At 34.4% G+C, this 20624-nt stretch overlaps 2 protein-coding genes across 3 annotated transcripts in view; one reads left to right on the plus strand and one right to left on the minus strand.

The window, feature by feature from the left end:
- LOC112577310 (MORN repeat-containing protein 1-like) overlaps positions 1-9767 on the minus strand; it is a 23682-nt gene extending 13915 nt beyond the window's left edge. Inside the window, exons 1-7 of the mRNA XM_025260365.1 lie at positions 9662-9767; positions 7806-7877; positions 7263-7472; positions 6712-6802; positions 5656-5673; positions 3283-3370; positions 2417-2630 (exon numbers count right to left, since the gene is read on the minus strand). Coding sequence (XP_025116150.1) covers positions 2417-2630; positions 3283-3370; positions 5656-5673; positions 6712-6802; positions 7263-7472; positions 7806-7877; positions 9662-9725 — 757 coding nt within the window. The 5' untranslated portion in view covers positions 9726-9767. The remainder of the gene's footprint in view (positions 1-2416; positions 2631-3282; positions 3371-5655; positions 5674-6711; positions 6803-7262; positions 7473-7805; positions 7878-9661) is intronic.
- Positions 9747-20287, plus strand: LOC112553374 (N-terminal EF-hand calcium-binding protein 1-like). Of its 2 annotated transcripts, XM_025220544.1 has the most exons (13): positions 9747-9850; positions 11565-11589; positions 11993-12101; positions 12663-12786; positions 13107-13246; positions 13881-14005; positions 14893-14913; positions 15925-15992; positions 16165-16218; positions 16659-16768; positions 17359-17436; positions 17871-17962; positions 18454-20287. In XM_025220544.1, the coding sequence occupies exons 1-13, from the start codon at positions 9797-9799 to the stop codon at positions 18477-18479; spliced, it is 1026 nt and encodes a 341-aa protein (XP_025076329.1). In that variant the 5' UTR covers positions 9747-9796; the 3' UTR covers positions 18480-20287. The 2 variants fall into 2 exon arrangements, with proteins under 2 accessions (XP_025076329.1, XP_025076331.1); XM_025220546.1 differs by lacking the exon at positions 14893-14913.
- The last annotated feature ends 337 nt before the right edge of the window (positions 20288-20624 follow it).

A 20624-nucleotide genomic window follows, 5' to 3' on the forward strand; every position in this document is an offset into this window, starting at 1 on the left:
AATGTCTTCTTGTATATGTATAAATAAAATACAGAATGCCTTCATGTATACAGATAACACAGAATGACTTCCTCAGCCACAACAATGATTTGATTTATTTTTGTGACAAACTAATACAGCATAAATACAAATAAATAAAAAAAGCTACTCGATCTTGGCTATGCATCAAGTAACACCATAAAATACACCACACCATTTCCTCTGCCACCTTCAGATAAACCTAGACACAGACTTTTGGATGAAAATCTGAAAACAATATCAACAACTACCTGTAGCAGGGTGACCTATTCTACAAATTAATTTACTCTTGCAATATCAGTACAGACACATTATTTTATTAAAACAACCATCTTCCAATACACTGGTTCATCTTCACTATCTATCTATAGCATGCTGTCAGAAGCAGCCTTCCATATCCCCAGTACACCTTGGGTCTTGCATTGCCACTTCCACATCCACTGAACACCTTTAGCCTTCCACAGCCACTACATGCTTCTTTGCCTCAGTTTTCTTTTGTTCCAGTCCGCTGCTCCAGACGTGCATAACACCATGCCTCACATGCTCCAGCTTATGAACCACACGGACTCCATCTTATGAACCTCACTGACCCACTCCTAGCTGCTCTATGTCTGTACATGACTCCTCCACCATCACTCTTGTGGCATGTAAGATAACACTTTATTCCAGAGTGCAATAGGGGATGTCACCCCTATATCTTCTACACTTTGCTACTACACCAGCAGGGGATTGTGACCTGACACTGCCCTCTCTCTTTACACAGGGCATTAATGAAATGTCCCCAGCATATGAATAAAAAGCTGTGAGGCTGGGTGGGGGAAGGAGTTCAATTCAATTCAATTCAATTCAATTCAATTTAACTTTATTATCTCACTAGGAGAAATTAAAAGACGTGGTAAAACAACTGGCTGATAATAAAACTTATAATAAAAACTTAATAACAACTTAATTCCACTCAAACTATCATCTCACACAAACACCTACAGTCCATGTAAATACCCGACTAAATAAGAAACAACACTAAAACTATATTCCCAAACCACACACCCACACCCTCACACTCACAAATCCTTCCAACACTTATTCAGTAATACAACAGACTGGTGTATAAAACTATTCCGAGAACGGGCAGTGGAAGCTCTGGGTACAATAAAACGTCTCTTGGACGGAAGAAGGTTATAATATTGAGCTAAAACATGTGTTCTATCTTTCACTATCGCTCTCGCTTTCCGTACTACTCGCCTCGCATACAACTCACTCAGACACTCCTGCTTCTCCCCAATCACCTTCCCACTCACATGCACAACTCTATCTAACACATTCCTATTACTAGCTCTCAATCCTCCATACCAACATAAAATCCAAATGTCAACACAGACTCAAGAAAACATCTATAAAAAGCACTTAAAACCTTTTGTTGACATCCAGGAACGGAGTTTTTGTAAACAGTACAATCGAGATTGACATTTCTTATGAATAACCTCAGTATTGGTGGTAAAAGTGAGTTTGTCGTCAATCACAGTTCCTAGATATTTGTACTGATCAACACGTTCAACCTTGGCACATCAATATAGAGGTCAGGGATAACAGTGCTCTTGCGTCTGAAATCAATCACCAGCTCTTTTGTTTTCTTTACATTTAGATCAAGATAGTTTTCTTTGCACCAGTTATGAAATTTATCTACTGCATCAACATAGGCAGAGTGTGAGTTGGAGAGGTCTAGGAGAGCAGTATCATCAGAGTATTTAATCAAGAGAGATGAATCAGTGCCACGACAGTCATTGGTATAGAGGGTGAAGATTACAGGCGAGAGACATGTACCCTGAGGGCTCCCAACAGATGTATTTCTGGAAGAGGAGAGTGCATGCTGGAAACAGACTGTCTGGGAACGATTTACCAGAAAGTTAACAATCCATAGGATGAGTTTGGGGCTGACATCAAGTTTAAGAAGTTTCAGAGCTAACAGATGAGGCTGTATAGTATTAAATGCAGAAGAAAAATCAATAAAAAGAATGTGTACATAGGAGCCAGACCTGTCTAAGTGAGAGTATGCATTGTGCAGAAGAGTGAGTGTGGCATCGTCAGTGGATCTGTACTGTTTGTATGCAAATTGAAAGGGATCGAGGTGTTGTTGTGTCTGTGAGAGAAGTGTGCGAAGGATGATGCGTTCGAAGCATTTCATAACAATGGAAGTCAATGCCACGGGCCTGTAATCATTTAGTGCAATGGAGTTTGTGGAATCCCTAGCATCATTTTCCTCATCTGGCCCTTCTCCAAGCCCTATTGTGCTATTCACTGAAACTGAGGTTTGCTAGTGTTCTCCATCAAACACAAGTATTCTGCAAAGGATGGCAAGTTACATGTGATAAATTATATCAACTATATCAACTATACCAACCTTCAACAATGACATTGCCATCATCATCCTGGCACTGAACACGAATATTGAAGGTCTGGTCCTTCTCTATCATCAATGGTGATTCATCTGCTATCAGCACCAGTCTTGTTGCTAAGTGACTTGGAAAACCATAATGCCACTGTCCCATGTACGACATTCCAGATATATGCTGCATTCTCCCTTCTCCATGAAACTTGTCATCAGCAAACTGACCCTAGGGATTGAAACATGAAAGTTTGTATTAATGTTAATAAAAACACTCTTTAGATACCAGTAGAAACTCTTTTTCATAAAAAAATTTGATGAAGGTGCAGATCTTATAACCTATGGCTATATAGGGAATGTTAACTGCAAGCAGGATGGGGAAGGTGGAATTCATATTCTTCCTTCCACTACCTATTATTTACCATGAAAAACCATGACAAATCAAAAACTACTGCATGATAGCATAAAGGCAAGGAAAGCATTAATTGTGTTCACACTGGCTCAAGCAAAACTGCATGATGGCCTTTTGCTTCAGATTTAAGCAGTCATATTAAGTCCTGCTGTTCAAATGTTGTGGCTACCTTCTTTTCTTAATTTTCTTGATGATTTTCTGATACTGCTGAAATATGTTTTACACAATTTTGGAATCTAGTGAGAGAATTGTAAATATTTGCATTATGTGTAAGAACTGTGCTAAAATGTCATTTCTCCAACTATTGATAAGCATGCAAAGAAATAAGGAAATATTTTTTCCTTAGAATTTTTCTGCCACAACACAACAGACCACCATAAAGGATAAAGGCATCATCAAATAATACATGTCAGTTACAACAGAAAGACTACTAATGTTCCTGAGAAAAAGTGAGCAAGCCATTACTTACAACATAGAGAGTGCCATCATTACAGAGGAGCTCACCGTGTCCATGGCGCTTATCCCTTACCCAGTAACCTTGATACTGATCCCCATTGCTGCAAACAGAACAGGTAGCCTGTTGCAAAAGATTGCTACATTCTCTACTCTAGACTTGAAGATGGTATAACATATATTCTGAGGTGTCCTGTCAAAGTGGAAAAAGCCTCCATAGGGGCAAACAACTGTACACATGCATCCTGTTAAAGAACAGGATGACTAAAACCTTAAGAAAGTACTCTCGAGCTATGCAGAAAAAACCTACTTTAACATCTTATTTATTCATGACAATGTCATGCCTCAAATGCAAAATATAGGTAATCATGTTAGACATTTGTGCTACAGATGAAACCATCGATAAGAAACCACAATCACATACATTTTCATTTGTTTCACATGAAGATGGTATACAGATTACATCTACTAACATGTATGTTTACATTTAAAATTAGATAAATTGTTCTAAAATATAAACTATTAAGTTGTCCTTACAATCTGCTCATGTATACAGTGCATTAAAACTACAAGATGTTTCAGAGTTTTAAATGAAAAACTACACAGAAAGGCTACTACGGCTCTGCTCAAGCTAACTGCTATTACCACACCCATCAATAAACAAGAATGGTGTGAAATGTACACCTTTAAAATAAATTTATGAGATAAGGTGTAAACTTCAATCATGCTTTTGGTGAGGACTGTTTTTTTTAAAAGTTTTATTGTTATTTAGAGATGATGTAATTAAAAGAAATAAATTATTTCTGCAAAAGTCTAGCATCTATTAAATACATCGATGAACTGAATATTAGCAATTCTCAGAAAGTATCTTTCATCAACAGTTTGGCTTTTGAACAAATATAACAGTCAGATATTTCCTCTACTCTTTGACAGTCAGTGCTGTCATCTATAGGTCTTGGAGGATAAACATTTTGAGACATTTTAAAGATAGGATATTAATTTACCCTTCAGATATAGTGCTTAAACTGTCCATAGAAATCTTAAACTTCTATTTTTTTTAAACTGATGGAGAAAAAGACAGACAATTTCAGCACAGTATAGTCAGGCATGTACGGACAGACAACAATCAGACAATAGTACTGTACAAACAACAGTACAGAAAGGCAGGCACAGAGAGTCTGACAATTGGAATTTCCATCACTATTTTTAGTTTACCACTGATTTTTCCACTCTATTGAAAGCATCAATTCCAATATTTGTCACCGAAATGAATGATGATGATGACGATGATGAACGGGCAGCGCAATTTTTTGTTCATGCTAATTTAATGCAATGCCATCCTTTTAGTAGCAAGATTTGATTGGCTGTATATCAAATCCATGTATTAATTAAATATCATATATTAATAAATATATCACTTCTTGAAAATAAGCACAAGTAATTTTCACTCCACAAAAAAAAAAAAATCATAAGTATAATAGCTTGCATGCATGATTATTATTTCATTTAAATACAAGTAAATAATGAACGAAACAAGATAAAAATGATGTTTTCAGTAAAAGCATATTTGTGACAGGGAATAAAACATAATATATCTTTCTGTTTAAATAAAAGAATATTTTGCACATGCCTATGTGTATAAAGATGAGCACTTTTATGGGCAGAGAAAAGAAAAGGAAGCCAAAATCACTTTTGGAAATGGACTCAGCTGTTATTTTCATCAAAAGAAACCAGACAAAGTTAAAGCTGTGCATAAAGAACTTGCCAACATCTTCAGCTTGTAATAAACACCCAAGAACTGGTCAGAAACAAGAGTATTTTAGACACAGAAGAGTAAAACAAAACAAAAACCAAAAAAAAGCAAGAAAACAGTAAGGAAATGGAAGACAGGGATACAGAAGGCAGGAGCACATTCAACATTATTTATTTGCAGAGGCTCTTCTGCCAGTGAAAAGCCAAAGCAATATTCATGATGGACATGGCTCACAGTATTACAGATATAATTGCAGATGGTCAATTCAGCATGCAGAACAATATATGAGCTATCCTTCCATTTTTATACAGCTGTATATATGCATTTCAATCAAGTTTGAATTCTTTTATTTTCCCTTAAATGATGTTTGATTTACTTTCATATATTACAAAATGTACTGTACTTCTGGTCTAACATGTACTATGAAGCAGTGACCAAGGCTTCGATTTTCAAACATGCAACAGCCAAACACAATGAAAGTTATTAGACTACAACCTTTTAAAATATATAAAAGATGTTAGAAAATATCAAATATGCTGAGGGATAAACATATTGCAAAAAAAACCCAAAAACATATACTACTGCACAGCAAAGCTTATTTTTTATAAATATTAATGAAAGAATAAATAAATATACCTGAGAATGTGGATTCCTCTTGCAGCATGAAGAAAGTGTTGGAGATAAAAATAAAGTTCCAGTAACTGACATAAAAATCTAAATATCTTTTGTCTTTTATTATTTATGCGGATATCCTTTCCTTTGAATAGCCATTGTTTATCAGAATTTCAAACCACTTTTATCAGTAGGAACTGAAAATGGTGAAATGAAAAATGGTCTGTAAAATTCATAATGGTTAAAGAAATACACGTAGATAGTTTGGTTTTATAAGGGTTCAGCCAACCACAATGAACCATGTCAAAAACACAAAGGTGAACAGATATACAACCTGCGGTCAGACCTGTTTACCTTAGGATGACCAATCTGTAATACTTTTATAAAATTAGCCACAAATCAAACAAACAAGCGTAACATTTTGGCCTTAGCCTGTAATTCTGACAATTTCCCATGGCGATTACAGGAAACCTGTAAAGGTAAACAGGTCAGCCTATTGTGTACATGAAACAGATGATGAAAGGTATGTTTGTTGAAAGAGATAAATGGAATTTCCTGATGAGACATTTCTAAATTTGTTTTTTGTATAAAACATGTTACCAAGAAGACTTTATTATTTCTTAGGCGACATTTTAATACATGTTGGACAATGAAGATCATGGAATAAACCAAAAATGTATTAAAACGTATGTCCAGGATATTTTCTTTTTGAAAGGAGGTATGAGATGGTAAAAGATGATAAAAATCAAAGGAATTTGTAAATCACTTTTATTTGACTAGAATGGACCAGTGTCCAGAGTTACAACTTGCAGGCTGAAGATTTTGTCCAGAGGTAAGAATATATATAGGATTATGGATATAGTCAAAGAAAAGATTGTTTTATTGGTCCTGTCTGCTCCACTACATGTATACCTGCGTATATGTGTGTTCATAAGTGTCTGGTATACTTTTTGTAATTTCTTACTACATTGTAATTATTGTTACTGTTATCCAGATATATCCAGCTATTTTAAAAAGATAAGTTATATTTCTTCATGCCACTATAGGATATGTTAAAGTATGTTTTAAGTAAACACTTACTCATAGGTTTGTGATCCTTCTCCATTCCTCAGGTGATTTTGAAAATGTCCTTTGTAAACAGCTTTAGGAGAAGTTCGGAGTATTCCAAAACCTGAGTATGAACAGAAAATTTAAAAAAACCCACAGTCAACAAGGAAGAATTATTTATTATTTATTGTTGTCAAACTCATGGTGGTTCTGCCAATCTGGATAATATTGCAAGCATTGCATTCAAGTGTGACCAAATAAACTTGTGGTTCAGACACAGTATCATGGTAAGAAACATAGAGAAGTATTATAATAATGTCAGAACACACACACACAAACTCCCTTTAACTACCTGTGGCTTCTGGTTGTACATGTGATTTTAACTTTATTGTGTTGCATTATAAGAAATAAAGTTCAAAGAATGTAACCACAAACAAATTTTAATGAAGAATTTATTTCCATAGAATAGAAGATATTACTATTTTCAAAATAAATGAATAAATGTGAGTTCAGTGGTTGGTCAGCAGCAAACACTCAAAACCTGAGCATTTCAGTACCTCAATCAGCACTGTATTCAACCTCACCTTGCTTTTTATTCTTTTGCCACTGGCCTTCATAAATGGTATTATCACTGTAATGCATGATACCGTGACCATTAAGTTCACCATTGAGAAACTCTCCTGTGTATTTGCACTTGGAAGAAGCAAAGAACTTGAAGCCATGCCCACTGATTTCTCCATTCACAAACTGACCTTCATAGTAAGTGCCATCCTTCATTATAAGCTTACCATGACCTAAAAACATAAGAACATAAAAACAGCCTTTTCTTCACAAAAATGTTGCTGAAAGAATCTTAATGCACACTTTACATTTTATCTTTGTAAATGTCAATCACTACTTAACAATGCTCACTTCAGTAACAGCCTTATCCTTACCTCTCAAGCAAATATTTTTATTGCAACTAGGCTTCACATCTGTATTGAGAAAGATTTAAAATTGTAAAAATTAGAATAAAGGAAGGAATTATCTTTCACCTAAAGCCCATTAAGACAGGTCAGTATAATAAAATCTTGATGAAATTACATGTGAAACCTTGATGAAATTACATCTGAAATTTTACTACTCACCATGTTTCTTGCCCTTTTGCCATTCTCCCTCATATCTAAAGAACTGATTCTCATATACATATACTCCATATCCTGAAACAAAAATTGTGAAGATAGCTTCCAAACAAAATTATGAGATATATATATTTATATAAAGCAAAAATTTTAATAATATATTTAAACAATAAAACAGTTTATGCACTTCGTGAAAGATAACAAGATTAACAGCAGTTAACAGCAGCAACACATGATCAATGCAAATAGCATCATTCACATCATCAGCAGCAGTAGCAGTAGGCCTTACAACCTATTTAATGTTCCTTCTTAAAGTCATTTAATATAGTCTGTATGTGTCTGACTTACATTGTGCACTTGTAACATGCAGCATCGATCATGACCAAGACAGGTCTCACTCTCTGCATTGACCAGTAATGATAAAAGGAAGACAATGGAAGATATAAATTAGATATGAATAGGCACACTGAACAGCTATGATGTGCAGCCTTGACATCATATGGATACCTCAATAAGTCAATGAAGCTCTGCATCCAAATATATCTAAAAGTTATTATATGAGCTATGGAAGCTCATTTTACAATCTTGGTGCATTTGCCAAACTTTGGCAAATAGAAATATCATTCCATCAACACAACTTTTGTGAGAGCAACATGCTAACAGTCATTCTAAGCTAAGCTTGCTGGAGATACATGATTTCGGTCACTGCAGACTTGCCTGGACTCTGCACAAAGTTTGCTGTGATAGTTCAACATCAAAACTTTCTGAAGTAGCTGCAGGAACATAATCAGAGTTTTAAGTGCTGATGTGCAGATCTAAAATTTAAGTAATGGCAAAATGGTACAGATCTGACAGTAAATAAAATGGTCCAGGAAAAGATGAAAAGGGTGGTGCGATCAACTCAGCTTGTGGGAATGGGTATCTGAGGGTTGGGGAAGGTATATAAGGCAAGGGTATATAAGGTAAGGAGATGGGCATCACCCTCAAAAGGTGGCCTTTAAAAAAATTAAGTCTCTAATAACCTGATCAGTCTCTAACAACCTGACAAAGGTCATTGGAGGAACTTAACCTTTACATTCTGCTTATAATTTAGAACCACTTCTTTTTGCGCTTTCCACTAATATCTGTTAATTGCCTTTATAAAAATTGACTCCAGATCACACTGGCATCCAAATGAGGATGCGTTTGCTAAAGCCACAGCACTGGGAATTTTGCTTTGAACTTTAACACATGTGTCATAATAACTTTTCAGCTATGTTTGGAACCAGAACTTTTTTAATCGAAGATTTTAATCAGTGGACTCCGTGAAGACCTCATCGACTGTACTAGTGGCAATTCATGAACCATCGATCTTATATATATATATGAATGACTATACACTTAAGGAACATGCTTGCAGTGGCTCTTTGTTTTGAGACCACTCCACAATTTTTGTTATTATGTCTTTGTATGTTTTTTTGTGAGGTACTTTGAGGCTATCTTTGCTTGTGGGTAGAGCACTATATCGATTTCTATCAACTTTTTTTAATATTAATTTTGGCGTGCATTATATATGTCTGCATGTTAATTTATGCATGTACATTTGATGTCTGTCCTAAAAAGGTTAGCTCCTTCGCTTATATGTATGTCATGCGCTTTGAGACAAGCTGATGCTGGAGAAAGTTGCTCATTAGATGTATTTTATTATTAATAATTATTAAAGCTATTGTGCTAAACACACGTTTTTTTCACATCGTGAACTTGGCAAATCGTGCTCAAACGCGAATTAAGAGGTTTCCTGGAAACAGAATTGAAACTATGGTTGGAATTATTGATGAAACATATCTGGCTAAAACTTGAGATTAAAAACTTTCTTCACAAACCGTCACGCAAGAACATGCGTTTTTCTCCTACGTACGACTCCCGACGTTCTTCGTCTGTCGCCATATTGTTTTCTGTGACAACGGATTGAGTCTCGCGAGAATTTCGGTACGGAACGAGAACTGAGATTAATAGAAATGGCGTCTCTGGAAACTTCAGAACAGGAGAAGGGAATGAAAATATTTCTCGATGTGAGTTGGATTTTTTGCGTAAAGCATTTTCAATTTTTTAATTTCTTATAATTCCTGAGGTTAAAAATAACTATGATGATATATGATAACTATTGTTTTTTTATGTATTTCGCGCTAGTTGGTAAATTAGTATTTGTTTATTTTGTTTCTGCAAGAAAAGACACTAATGACAATGACAGTGACAATTCTTTATTTAGGAGAGGTAAAGTAAGCAAGAAAATGTATTTTTTTCCATTTAGCCCTCGTCCTTTACAGGGAAGAAAATTAACTATACGTAAATGAAGTAATTAAGAATTATAGAAAAAATAAACATAAAGGAAGGTGGATATGTACAAAAGTGATGGTTAGTGTGCGCTGCTCTGGTAATAGTTCAGAGTTATCCCTTAAGTTCCTTGTTATATTCATAAACTAGCTGAACAAAGTTTCTTTGGAAATATTTGGTACTTTGTACACATTAGACAGCATATAACATCAAGTTATGTTACATATAATTTAAGCTAATGCAGGATGATTAGCTTGCGGAATGTTATTTCATTCCCAAAGTAAGAGTGCAATAATATTTAACTTCTATCGTAAAATCTTTATGCCAGCATTAAATGCTCACAATTTTGAGCAAAATTGCTGTTTTGCCTGAAATGATAAATACCAATTGATTTTTTTTAAATGTTAAAATATTTTTATGTAATTATAAACTAAGGTTTGTGCATTTAATTTGTTTCAGTACAATACTTTGTCCTTATTATAACTTTTTCTGCATGATTGAAATAATTCATAAATTGGCATTGATGAGATAGACAGGTGGGATTATGTCTTATCTGTTTTCCTAAGCCTGCATATAATCATTAATAATTTCCTCAATCATTATTTATCATCATGCATGAGAGTCTTTATTGGCATTATTATTCATAAATTAAAAATTTAACACAATCGGTCTCTTTGAGTACATACAATTAACCAACCAGCCAGTGAATACATGTAGTTAATAATAATAAAATGGCGATATGTAAAGTACTGAAACATTTTTACATCAAAATTTATCAGAACATGCTTACGACAATATAAATCACATAGTCATATCAACAAGTAACATCAAATAACAATCAACAACTTTGATTACACCAATTGAATTAAGAAAAGGCTTTATTGTATAAATTGTTTAGTGAATTCTACTTGGAAAATGTGAAAGCGTGTTTCACTCTTTGCATAAACTGTTTTCTTTGTAGTCTTAATGATAATGACAGCCTTTTTTCACCATCAATATTGCTCTACAAAAGAACACACAGTTTTCCATTTTTCTGTTCTCTCATAGATGACTTATCACGGAAGCTGCATCAACTCAAGGGCAATGAACAAAATAAATGGCCCAGTAGGCAGTATTGTAGATGAGAGGTCAGAAAGTCATCTACACTTGTTAACTCACAGCAGTGAGGAGTTGGGAAGAATGTAGCACAGAAAAATGTCTGTACAACAGAAAGTGTGAAAAATGCAAGGAAGCAGAGTATCAGAGATTGGTAGTACTCAGTAGACACCACACACCATGAACATCCACAGGCACTGACAAGATGAAAATGGAGAGCAGTCCCCTATAAGCTGGTTAGGTGATCAAACTGAAAACAGATATTACTTCAGGCTGATATCTTTTACAATTACTAGTTTATATTTAAAATATTCAAAGTAAACATTTGACAGGTTTGTTTTCATTTTCAAATTACAGGTGTTCAGAAGAGCTGACAAAAATGGTATGTTCAACAGTTTTTTAAAAGTAATAAAAGCATTAGAGTACTTTACAGAACAGAAGTGTATGTTTGGATGGGTTGGGGAAAATATGTATAAATATTTTACTTTAAAAGAGGTTAAAATATAGGAGCTTTTCACATAATTATATTTAATGATATTGATAACTGAGTTTTGATGGATGTGGCTGGTAGCACAGTGTCTAAAATGCTTGTCACCGCAACAGCAAAAATCAGGTTTGTGGGTTTGTCTCAGAGATTTCTTATTAAAATTATCTGGCTAAATCATCACCATTGCAATTTTTGTTTATATGAATAAATACTATAAGTGTAATTTTATGTGGTGTGCAAATATGCATGGATTTTGTATGTTAATCATTAGTTCATACATTTGTTACTGGATTTGCAGATGATGGGTTTATCTCATGGGAAGAGTTCATTTCCTACTTTGCTGATGGTGTGGTAGGAAAAGAAGAATTGGAGTCTCTTTTCAATGAAATAGACACTCACAACACACAGTGAGTTTTAAAATCAGAACATGATCCCTTTTTGGATTGCTAGAAGTTGTTTGAAAACAACTTGTTTTTAAATTACCATGTGACTGAAATGTGTAAGAACTGTTGACATGTTGAACTGCAGCCAGACTGACAGAGACATCTGGCTGTTTTTATTCTTAAAACTTGATTTAAGTAGATTGAATTTTTTTTCTCCACCTAAAAGATTACAACTCTAGTCTGTCAATACAGATTATAAGCTCATCCTGTAAATGTTGATTTAACAACAGAAGCAGATTAGGAAACTGGTGCAAACAGAGTAGTACACTGGCTCATCTTTGAGTGTTATCTGCATCTCTTTCTGCATCTATCTTATAATCAAACCTAGGAATGTTTGTCTTCTCCACAGTCTAACAGTCTCATTTATAATAACAGTAATACTTATAGATTGATCAGTGCATTTTATCTTTGTCAGTTTAGCATGTTTATCATGGTGGTTTTGCCCAGTTCAAGTATCTCAATGTTTTACAAATGATGCCACTCAAGATACCTAGCTCAGTACCTTGCCTGTTTCTACACTTCCAGTAACATTGACACAGGAGAGCTGTGTGCCTACTTTTCACAACACCTTGGCGAGTTTAAAGAAGTTTTTGGCATGCTGGAAGATCTGAACAAAAGCATTACTGATGTTCTCTTTTCCATTTCAAAGGTTTGTTTTTGAGCATTCTTTGCCATACGCCATTGGTAAAACTATGAAGGATATCAGTTTGAGAATTAACAAAAAATCTGGGAGAGTATATGGGAGTTGGGGGATTTGTTGGGAGATGGGGAAAGATTTGGTATTGGTGAATCGCTTTCTTTGGCTTCATACTTTAAATGTCTACATTTGTGGATCAGAATGTAAGAGGTCTTGTAAAGTGTTGTGCATATTTGCTATGTCCACAAATAATCATATTAACAGGAGGGCTTACATTTTACAGATCATTTATTTTATCATAGATCACCAGTAAATACTCTTGTTTTTCTCAGGCTCATGATGCTGCTGATCACAGAAAAAAATTTGTGACAAGGTTTTTGCTGCAAGAAGTCATCAGTCAAATATCTGCTCTTCAGAGGCCTCTGGAAGCTGCTTCTGAGAGTGTGGATAATAAAGCTCGAGCAGAGATGGGGTATTCTTTCTCTGTTCTGATCATTATAAATAGAAAGGCTTGACTCCATATAGGAGTATCTTAATCTTTTGTGAACATAATGCATTTTCATTAATAGAAACAACAGTGAATAAAAGTATCTTTTGAATAAGTATGCTATCATTCATGTGTTTGCACATGTATGCATGCAGAATTTCGTGGAAATTATTGATTTCTGATTGACAGAAAAAGTTAACTGTATCCTCTCTGTATTGTGATTGAGGTGAAACACATTTAGCACATTTATTTTCCTCTGGCCTCACTGTTTTGAAATTTTCTGCCATTTTTTTTTTTTCAAACTGTTTCTATGTTCCAGGCTTTCAAGTCTGGCCTCAGAAATCACCTCTTTTAGAAATATTTTATAATTCAGCAGACACTTACTCTTCAGTTTCTCGTGTTCATCTTCATGTCTTCTATAGTGCCATTCATTTGTTGTTTCTTTGTTGTAAGTTAAGTGCTAGTTCTTTTGTAGTCTTTCATGCACAGCACATTGACCTCACCTCAACATAGGGAATTAGCTCTACAAATTCTACTAATTTTAGTATTATGAAACATTTCACAATATGTTGACAATGTATAGGAATGTTTTATGAGTTGCTTTGCCTTTTCATTTAAGAGAAGGTGTTGCACCTCTTAAGCCAGAAGATCTGTTGAAAAAAGGGGATGGACCTAGCGTAATTCCTGGTCGAGTTGTCCGCCGAGCAAAGCGACAAGTCAGCTCCCAGAGTGCGAGTTCAGATGGTATGTAATTTTATGTATGTATGTTGTAAGCACGTTGTGTATGTTGTATGTTATGAAAAAAAAAACAATACAAATTGCTGGAGCAGAAATGATAGAGATTTTATGCTGTCTGTGCTAGGCTAGAAAGTATATCTAAGCTGCCAAATGTAATATTTCAGTTGTTTATCAGCATAAAAAAAAAAATGAAATTTATCACCTTTATCAGGGAAGAAGAATTATTAGTGCACTGGGTTATAAAGCTTCACATTGACATCTGACAACAGCTTAGATATAATTCCATCGCACACAACACATTTCTTCACCCCAAGTGCTAGTGACATGCATATTGTTTGTCTGCTATACAGAGCTTGTCGAACAGTAGCTCAGAGGTATGAGATTAATGTTCACCTTGCTGTTGCGTATTATTGTGTGCTACTTGATTATCTGCTGATCCATGGTTTAAAGGTGTGGGATATATGTGCTAATGTTATTGTTTCTGTTACATCATGATTTTGTTCTTGGTCTCTATGTGAAACCTGCTGAGCAGTGCATCTTGAAAGAATGTTGGATATTTATATTTAAATAATTCTGGGTCCTGTCATGTGCATGTTATTTGCTTATAGTACAGATCTTGCAAAGCAGCGCATTTAAAAAAAAAGGGTGAAAAGGTCATGCTGAATGCTTGCTATTTAGTGCTTAAAGCTGTATGTGACTGTACACATTAATCCAAGATGTCAAATGGTTGTTTCTAGCTCTCTGTTTTGGATTGTACTTAATGAGGACAGGATTGCAGGAGAGAGATTTAGTGTGGCTTTTATAGCATGAATGTTATTTAAGCTGTACTTTTAAAAAATTAATCTCTGTGCAGTAGATCATGTGAAATTTTAAATCTCTTGCTTCATTTTCAGTCAGTGAACTGGTTGAGAAAGGTACATATGTTAATCATGCCTTTCTGTCATGCCATTGTCTGAGAAAAGTAATTTTCTTTTCAGTTTTTGGGTTATTAAGAAGCTTTGCATATTTTTCATCATTTTTGTTTTTGTCTGTTTTTGCTTGTTTTCTATTAAAATTTATTTTCTCATCTCTTCAAATTTGAACAACTATGTGATATGTATGATTAATACAATTATTTTAATTGTATTTATTTGTATACATAAAGTGCATAAGTGTACATGAATACATTATTTCTGTGTCACCTAGTTTTCTTGTGTGTTATACATGCCTTTTCTTATACAGTCTGCATAATTTGGTGAAAATATATCATATATTGTGGTCACTACAAAACAGATTCCCTTATACTATCCTATGAATGTTTTAATCTGTTTTTCTTTAATAAGTTGTATATAATATAAAAAAAATATGTATTTCTAAGACACACCATTATCATATAAATAGATAACAGCAAGTGAGAGTTATGAACAGGCATAAGAGCTCTGTTTGTGCTAAGCCAAGAGACAAGAACTAGTTGTTATAATGTGTCTGATCATGCCACACAAGTCTATTACTGATCTTTTGCTTAAGTTTTCTGCCTCATAGAAATATTGAGCTAGCAGTTGTCAGTAACATTTGTGTCTGACATAGGGAAAATTTATTTCTGCAGATTTTTAGGAATCTGTTCATGTTTACCTTGTACTGACCTGACCTGTCAGTCCACATCTTTAAAATCAGTTTTAGATGACTACTATTTCTAAGTGACTGTCTTCATTTGTTGAGCATTGTAAAACAGGAATTTTTTTAACAATATATATTATTGTGCCAATTGTTTTTCCTTTCTAAAACATCTTTGCCATGATTTAGACTGCAACATCAAAATTTCAATTGTGCAATAAGATTCACTAACAATCTTTAAAAACAGTTAAATGATTTTTCCCAATTTGGTTATGGATGGGCACGTTTTCCAAATCCCCTGAGTGTGTGTGTTTTCCACTTGTTTTCAACAGGTATAAGCCCTGCATTGAGTGCCCAGGTGGAAAGACTAGCCAGCCTCATTGAACATCTGGAAACAAAGGTGTGTTCATATACAAACACCACAAAGAGTCTGCACTGGTCACTGAGAAATTTATAGTTTAGCTAAAGTCCTTACATGATATCAGCGAAGATTAGACAATTCCATTTAAAACCAGCAACTACTAAAAGTTATTTATTATAACATTTGTAAAAATTCTTTCGTGTCTGCACAGATTAACTTTGATGGATTCAGAGATGAAGAAGTAATTCCAGGAGAGGATACAACGGTAAGCATATTTTATTAACCCACTTAAAAATTACTTTATGTTGACTAAGTAGCAGTGTTGTCTGTGTTTATTTCCATAACCTGCTGAGTAATGAATTGCCTATCTATTGCTAATGGTAACTTGACAAATACATGTTCAGTTCTTTCAGTTTTTCTGTTTAGCCTAAACTTCCTGAGCACAAATTGGCTATCACTATCAAGATCATTTTAAAAATATTGACATCTTTCGTGTAGATCATACTTCAGGTTTTGAACAAATGAACATCCATATTAAAGGTTTTTGAAACAAAGCTTCAGTAGGTTTTGTGATTCAGTATATTTTATAGATGAAAATTTTGAAGTTAGGGATAAAGAATTATGCAGGTGAACTGTTTTTCTAGTTTGTAATGTTAAGCAGAGAATGGTGTCATTAAAAAGGGTAATATTGATACTGTTTAACAGTTGCTGCTGGTACAGAGAGAGTTTGTTTCCAAGGAAAACAAAATAGAGGAATTCCGTGCACAGCTTCGCAGTTACGTAGATGTGACTCAAGGATTCAATGGTTGTTTAAAGTATGATGCAACTATTTAGATTTTAACTTGTACCTATCAGAAATTTTTAATTCTTTAGATCAATTTGCTATTTTCAAATCATTTAATTAAAGGAAAATTGTTTTGTACCTAACTCCTTGCAAATAATTGTTCGCCTCATCTAAATATTTTGTTAAGGGTTTAAGGTGTTTACTTTGTGCATGTGCAAGAGAGCGAGCGAATGTGTGACATGTTTGTGTGACAGGAGTGGCTTATGAGAGGTAGCTATTTCACTTTGTGAACATATACAAATGAATAAGAACACATAGACATTTCTGTTTGTTAACATCACATATTCTTTGTTATTTTGTTTTACAAATTTTCTTGTAGAACTTGATAAACCTGGATTTGGATGGAATACATCACTCAATAAGTATCCAGACGATGAACATGATGATTTTAAAAGAAGGATTATTAAATGACATTTAGTTTTGAAAACTGTGTCTTTTAGCACTTGTGATTATCAAGCCATTATGCCAACATAAGAAAGATAGGCAGATTTATTTTTCCTTCAGTTGCCTACAGAATTTTGCTTTGTTCATATAAAGATACTAATATACAGTTTCTTTTAGTATCAGTGTTCGAGACCTGAGAGCAACAAACACATTTTCTGTCTATGAGATCTGGTCCACTGAAGAACTATATATTCAGTGAGTTGGCAGCCTTCCCGTTTTTGTGGCTGGGGATGAGAATACATGAGAATAGGTGGTGCAATATCCACATTTCTTGACTTTTCTTTATAAACGTTTTCACAGTGGGAGCACTGTTGCTTAAAGTGAGCTTTCAATAAGCATGTGACTACATCAGCAAACATTTAAGACATTTTTTCATTGTGCACGTGTATATGTGTGTGTGAGAGCTAGAGAGGAGATAGCACACATTTCAGGCAATGGCTGCTGCATGTTCTTATTTATATTTGTTGTTTGAAAGGGAAGTTATCATTAACATGTTTAAGTCATGAACAGGAACCTGCTTGATTGACTGAATTTGCTGCATGTGTGACCTTGATGTTTTTGATGGAATTTTCATACAATCATGGAGAGAAAAAAAGACAATGGAAGCAATTATGTTTTTTGTTTTCAAGGAATTGTGACAGTGCAGCAACCAAGACACTGTATCAGACATCAGCTGAACTTCTGGAAAGGCCAGAAACAGTTCATTCCATGAAGATTCCAAGTGAGTAGATATTTGACAAAGTATTAAGAAGTACTTTATTATCTATGAGACATTTTTGGCCTTGATATCTTGTAAACTGATTTTTTTGAAGACATAGGATGATCATATTATGTGGCCCCAGAAAATTTCTTAATAGTAAGAGAAAGACTAGCAGTAAAGAAAAGGCAGAGAAAATTTAGTTTGAAAACTTGATTTGAGGTTACACTTGTTTTACAAATCTTAACAGCAACACTGTTGACAACAGAGCATAGAACCACAAAAGATGGATATTGCATAAAACCTCAACTGGACCAAGCCTCTTTATAAGAATATACCTGCATATTTATATACATTTACAGTGTACAGAGATTTGCAGTTTACAACAGGACCAAGCCTCTTTATAAGAACACACTTGTATACTCATATGCACTTACAGTGTACAAATATCTGCAGTTTTATGTTATCAAAAACGAATCAGATGTATTTCTGTACATTTTTTGTGTGATTTTCAGTTACTTGGTGGAGAGGACAGGCTTGAGGATTAGAGTCGACATGGCCTTCAGGAGATAACGGAAAGTTGTTAAAGAATTCACAAAAAAAGCTTTATAAGACCTTTAATGTACAGATGCTTTTACATTTGCATTTTGGAATATGTTTTATGCTTACTTGAATAGTAATCAATATGCATTACGATTTTTTGCTCGACAAAAAAATGGTTTTGTGGTAAATTTCTGAAACTTTTTGAACGATGGACAATACATTCTTGCACAAATTTCTGCAGAAAACAACAAACACTTTACTGCAAGAGTTTAAATATAAGGAGTACATCTTGGTTAAAAAAAAAAACAAACGTGTACATATACAACACTACAGGTATTACATTTTTAGCCTCAACTATTGACAAAAAAAATATCAAAATGGAATCGTAAATTTTTGAAGTCTTTTTGAAACTACTTCATTTCTGTTTTCATGCCCACATAAAAGCTGCATAATACTAATAAACGTGTACAGGATGAATTTAGACAATCTTCCAAAATTTTCAAACTAAAGACAAATTTTGTGTGATTATCATTGAGTTTTTTAAAATAAAACCTTTGAATTTGTCCTCCCACCAAAGATTATTAACTCTTAATGTTTTAACAGTTGCAATAGTCGCATGTGTGTTGCATGTGGTTGAGCATTTTAGTGGTGACTTATTTGTGATGATATTTCAGGACCACTCATTGTTTTGTGTCGCTTTTCATTGATGACATTTGAATTTAAGTCTTGTCTTGCTGGAAATATTGCACATACCTATAATTGTTACTGCTGTTTATATTGTTGCAGAAGTTATCATAATAGCTCAAACCTCTGTTGTCAGTTAGATCAACACTGAGTGTTGAAAAAATTTAAACATTAATTGGCCATCTGTACATATTTCCTTACCCTGTGTGGGAAAAAATATGAATATAGTTGTTATTTCATCAAAAGCAATTGCAGCAGACCCTCTCTTTGCTTTTGTATGTCATTTGGAGATCTCTGTCATGTGCTGCAAGATATATGCAAATAAATTTAGTTTGTGCTGAGGGTGGTCTGGTGAAGCAAAGGTTAGCACCTGTCACCAATACAGTGAGGGTTGGCTTTCGTAGGTTCAGATCTTCGTCATGAGTATGGTGTTTTTTTCTCTGTACGTGACATCTGCTTACAGGGCTGGCTGGATGGCATGCCTTAGTTGCTGGCTCTTCCTAAAATACCAATGATCCTCCCCCTCTTCCCTTTATTTCTTGCTGATTGCAAATTTGCACTATTAGTCTTATCACCCCTAGCTATAACCCCTAACCCGTGAACATTTGCTCCATATTGTCATGTTGATTTGCAGTTGTGTATAGCAGTAAGATTTTTTAAAGTTTAGTCCTTGTTGCTCCTCGAGGAGCATAGGGCCGCGTGTATCGCAGTGTACAGCTCTATTGATTGGTCTTGACCCTCATAGACTTTAGTGCTGTTTCAATGGTAATGAGAAACAGCATATATACATGATATGTGAATCATATGTCTTTTTGTTCAAAATTTGTTTGCGCTTTTAAGTCCATTCCATATCACAAACCCCCTTTCCCACTCCACCAGAAAAATATATTAAATATATAAAGAAGAACAGTCAGCTCTACTTGCCAGAAAGTCTGTAATCCATTTGATGAGAGAAGTAAAAGGGTTACTTTGCATTTTCTGTTATATTTTTCAATTTTGTTTCAAAATGACCAACTCATAATTGTCTTTATTCCAAAAAAAGAAAACGTTGTGTACATACTTTACGGTCTATTGTGAATTTTTTTTTTAAAGCCTTGATATTAAACTTCGATCCAGACTGTTTAAGTTTTCTGTCAGATTTTGCATTCTTGAATGTAGATTGTAATGCAGTTTTGAGCCATCATCATCGTCGTCATCATCATCGTCATCGTTATTATGATCATTGATTTAGTAAACCAAATAAATCACTGAATAATTACGAACAAATGAAAAATCTGATAAAGAGTATAGGGGCTTCAGTGTAATATTTAGGCTTCAGTGATTTCATCAGAAGCGATCTTGGTAGTCGACTTGTCCTAATAAATGAATATGTTCATCGAATTTGTTGACGGTAGTTCTTCCCCCCCGCCCCAAATCCCTACTGCCAAAAATCATCAGAAATAAGGTAAAGAACATCAGG

Source organism: Pomacea canaliculata, linkage group LG12, assembly GCF_003073045.1.
Source record: "Pomacea canaliculata isolate SZHN2017 linkage group LG12, ASM307304v1, whole genome shotgun sequence".
NCBI lineage: Eukaryota > Metazoa > Mollusca > Gastropoda > Architaenioglossa > Ampullariidae > Pomacea > Pomacea canaliculata.

Coding starts and splice junctions, on each gene's coding strand:
- LOC112553374 (XM_025220544.1), top strand. CDS start 9,797: ATGGCGTCTCTGGAAACTTCAGAACAGGAGAAGGGAATGAAAATATTT. Junction 12,787..13,106: donor TTCTCTTTTCCATTTCAAAG/GTTTGTTTTTGA, acceptor TGTTTTTCTCAG/GCTCATGATGCTGCTGATCA. Junction 16,769..17,358: donor GGATTCAATGGTTGTTTAAA/GTATGATGCAAC, acceptor AGTTTCTTTTAG/TATCAGTGTTCGAGACCTGA.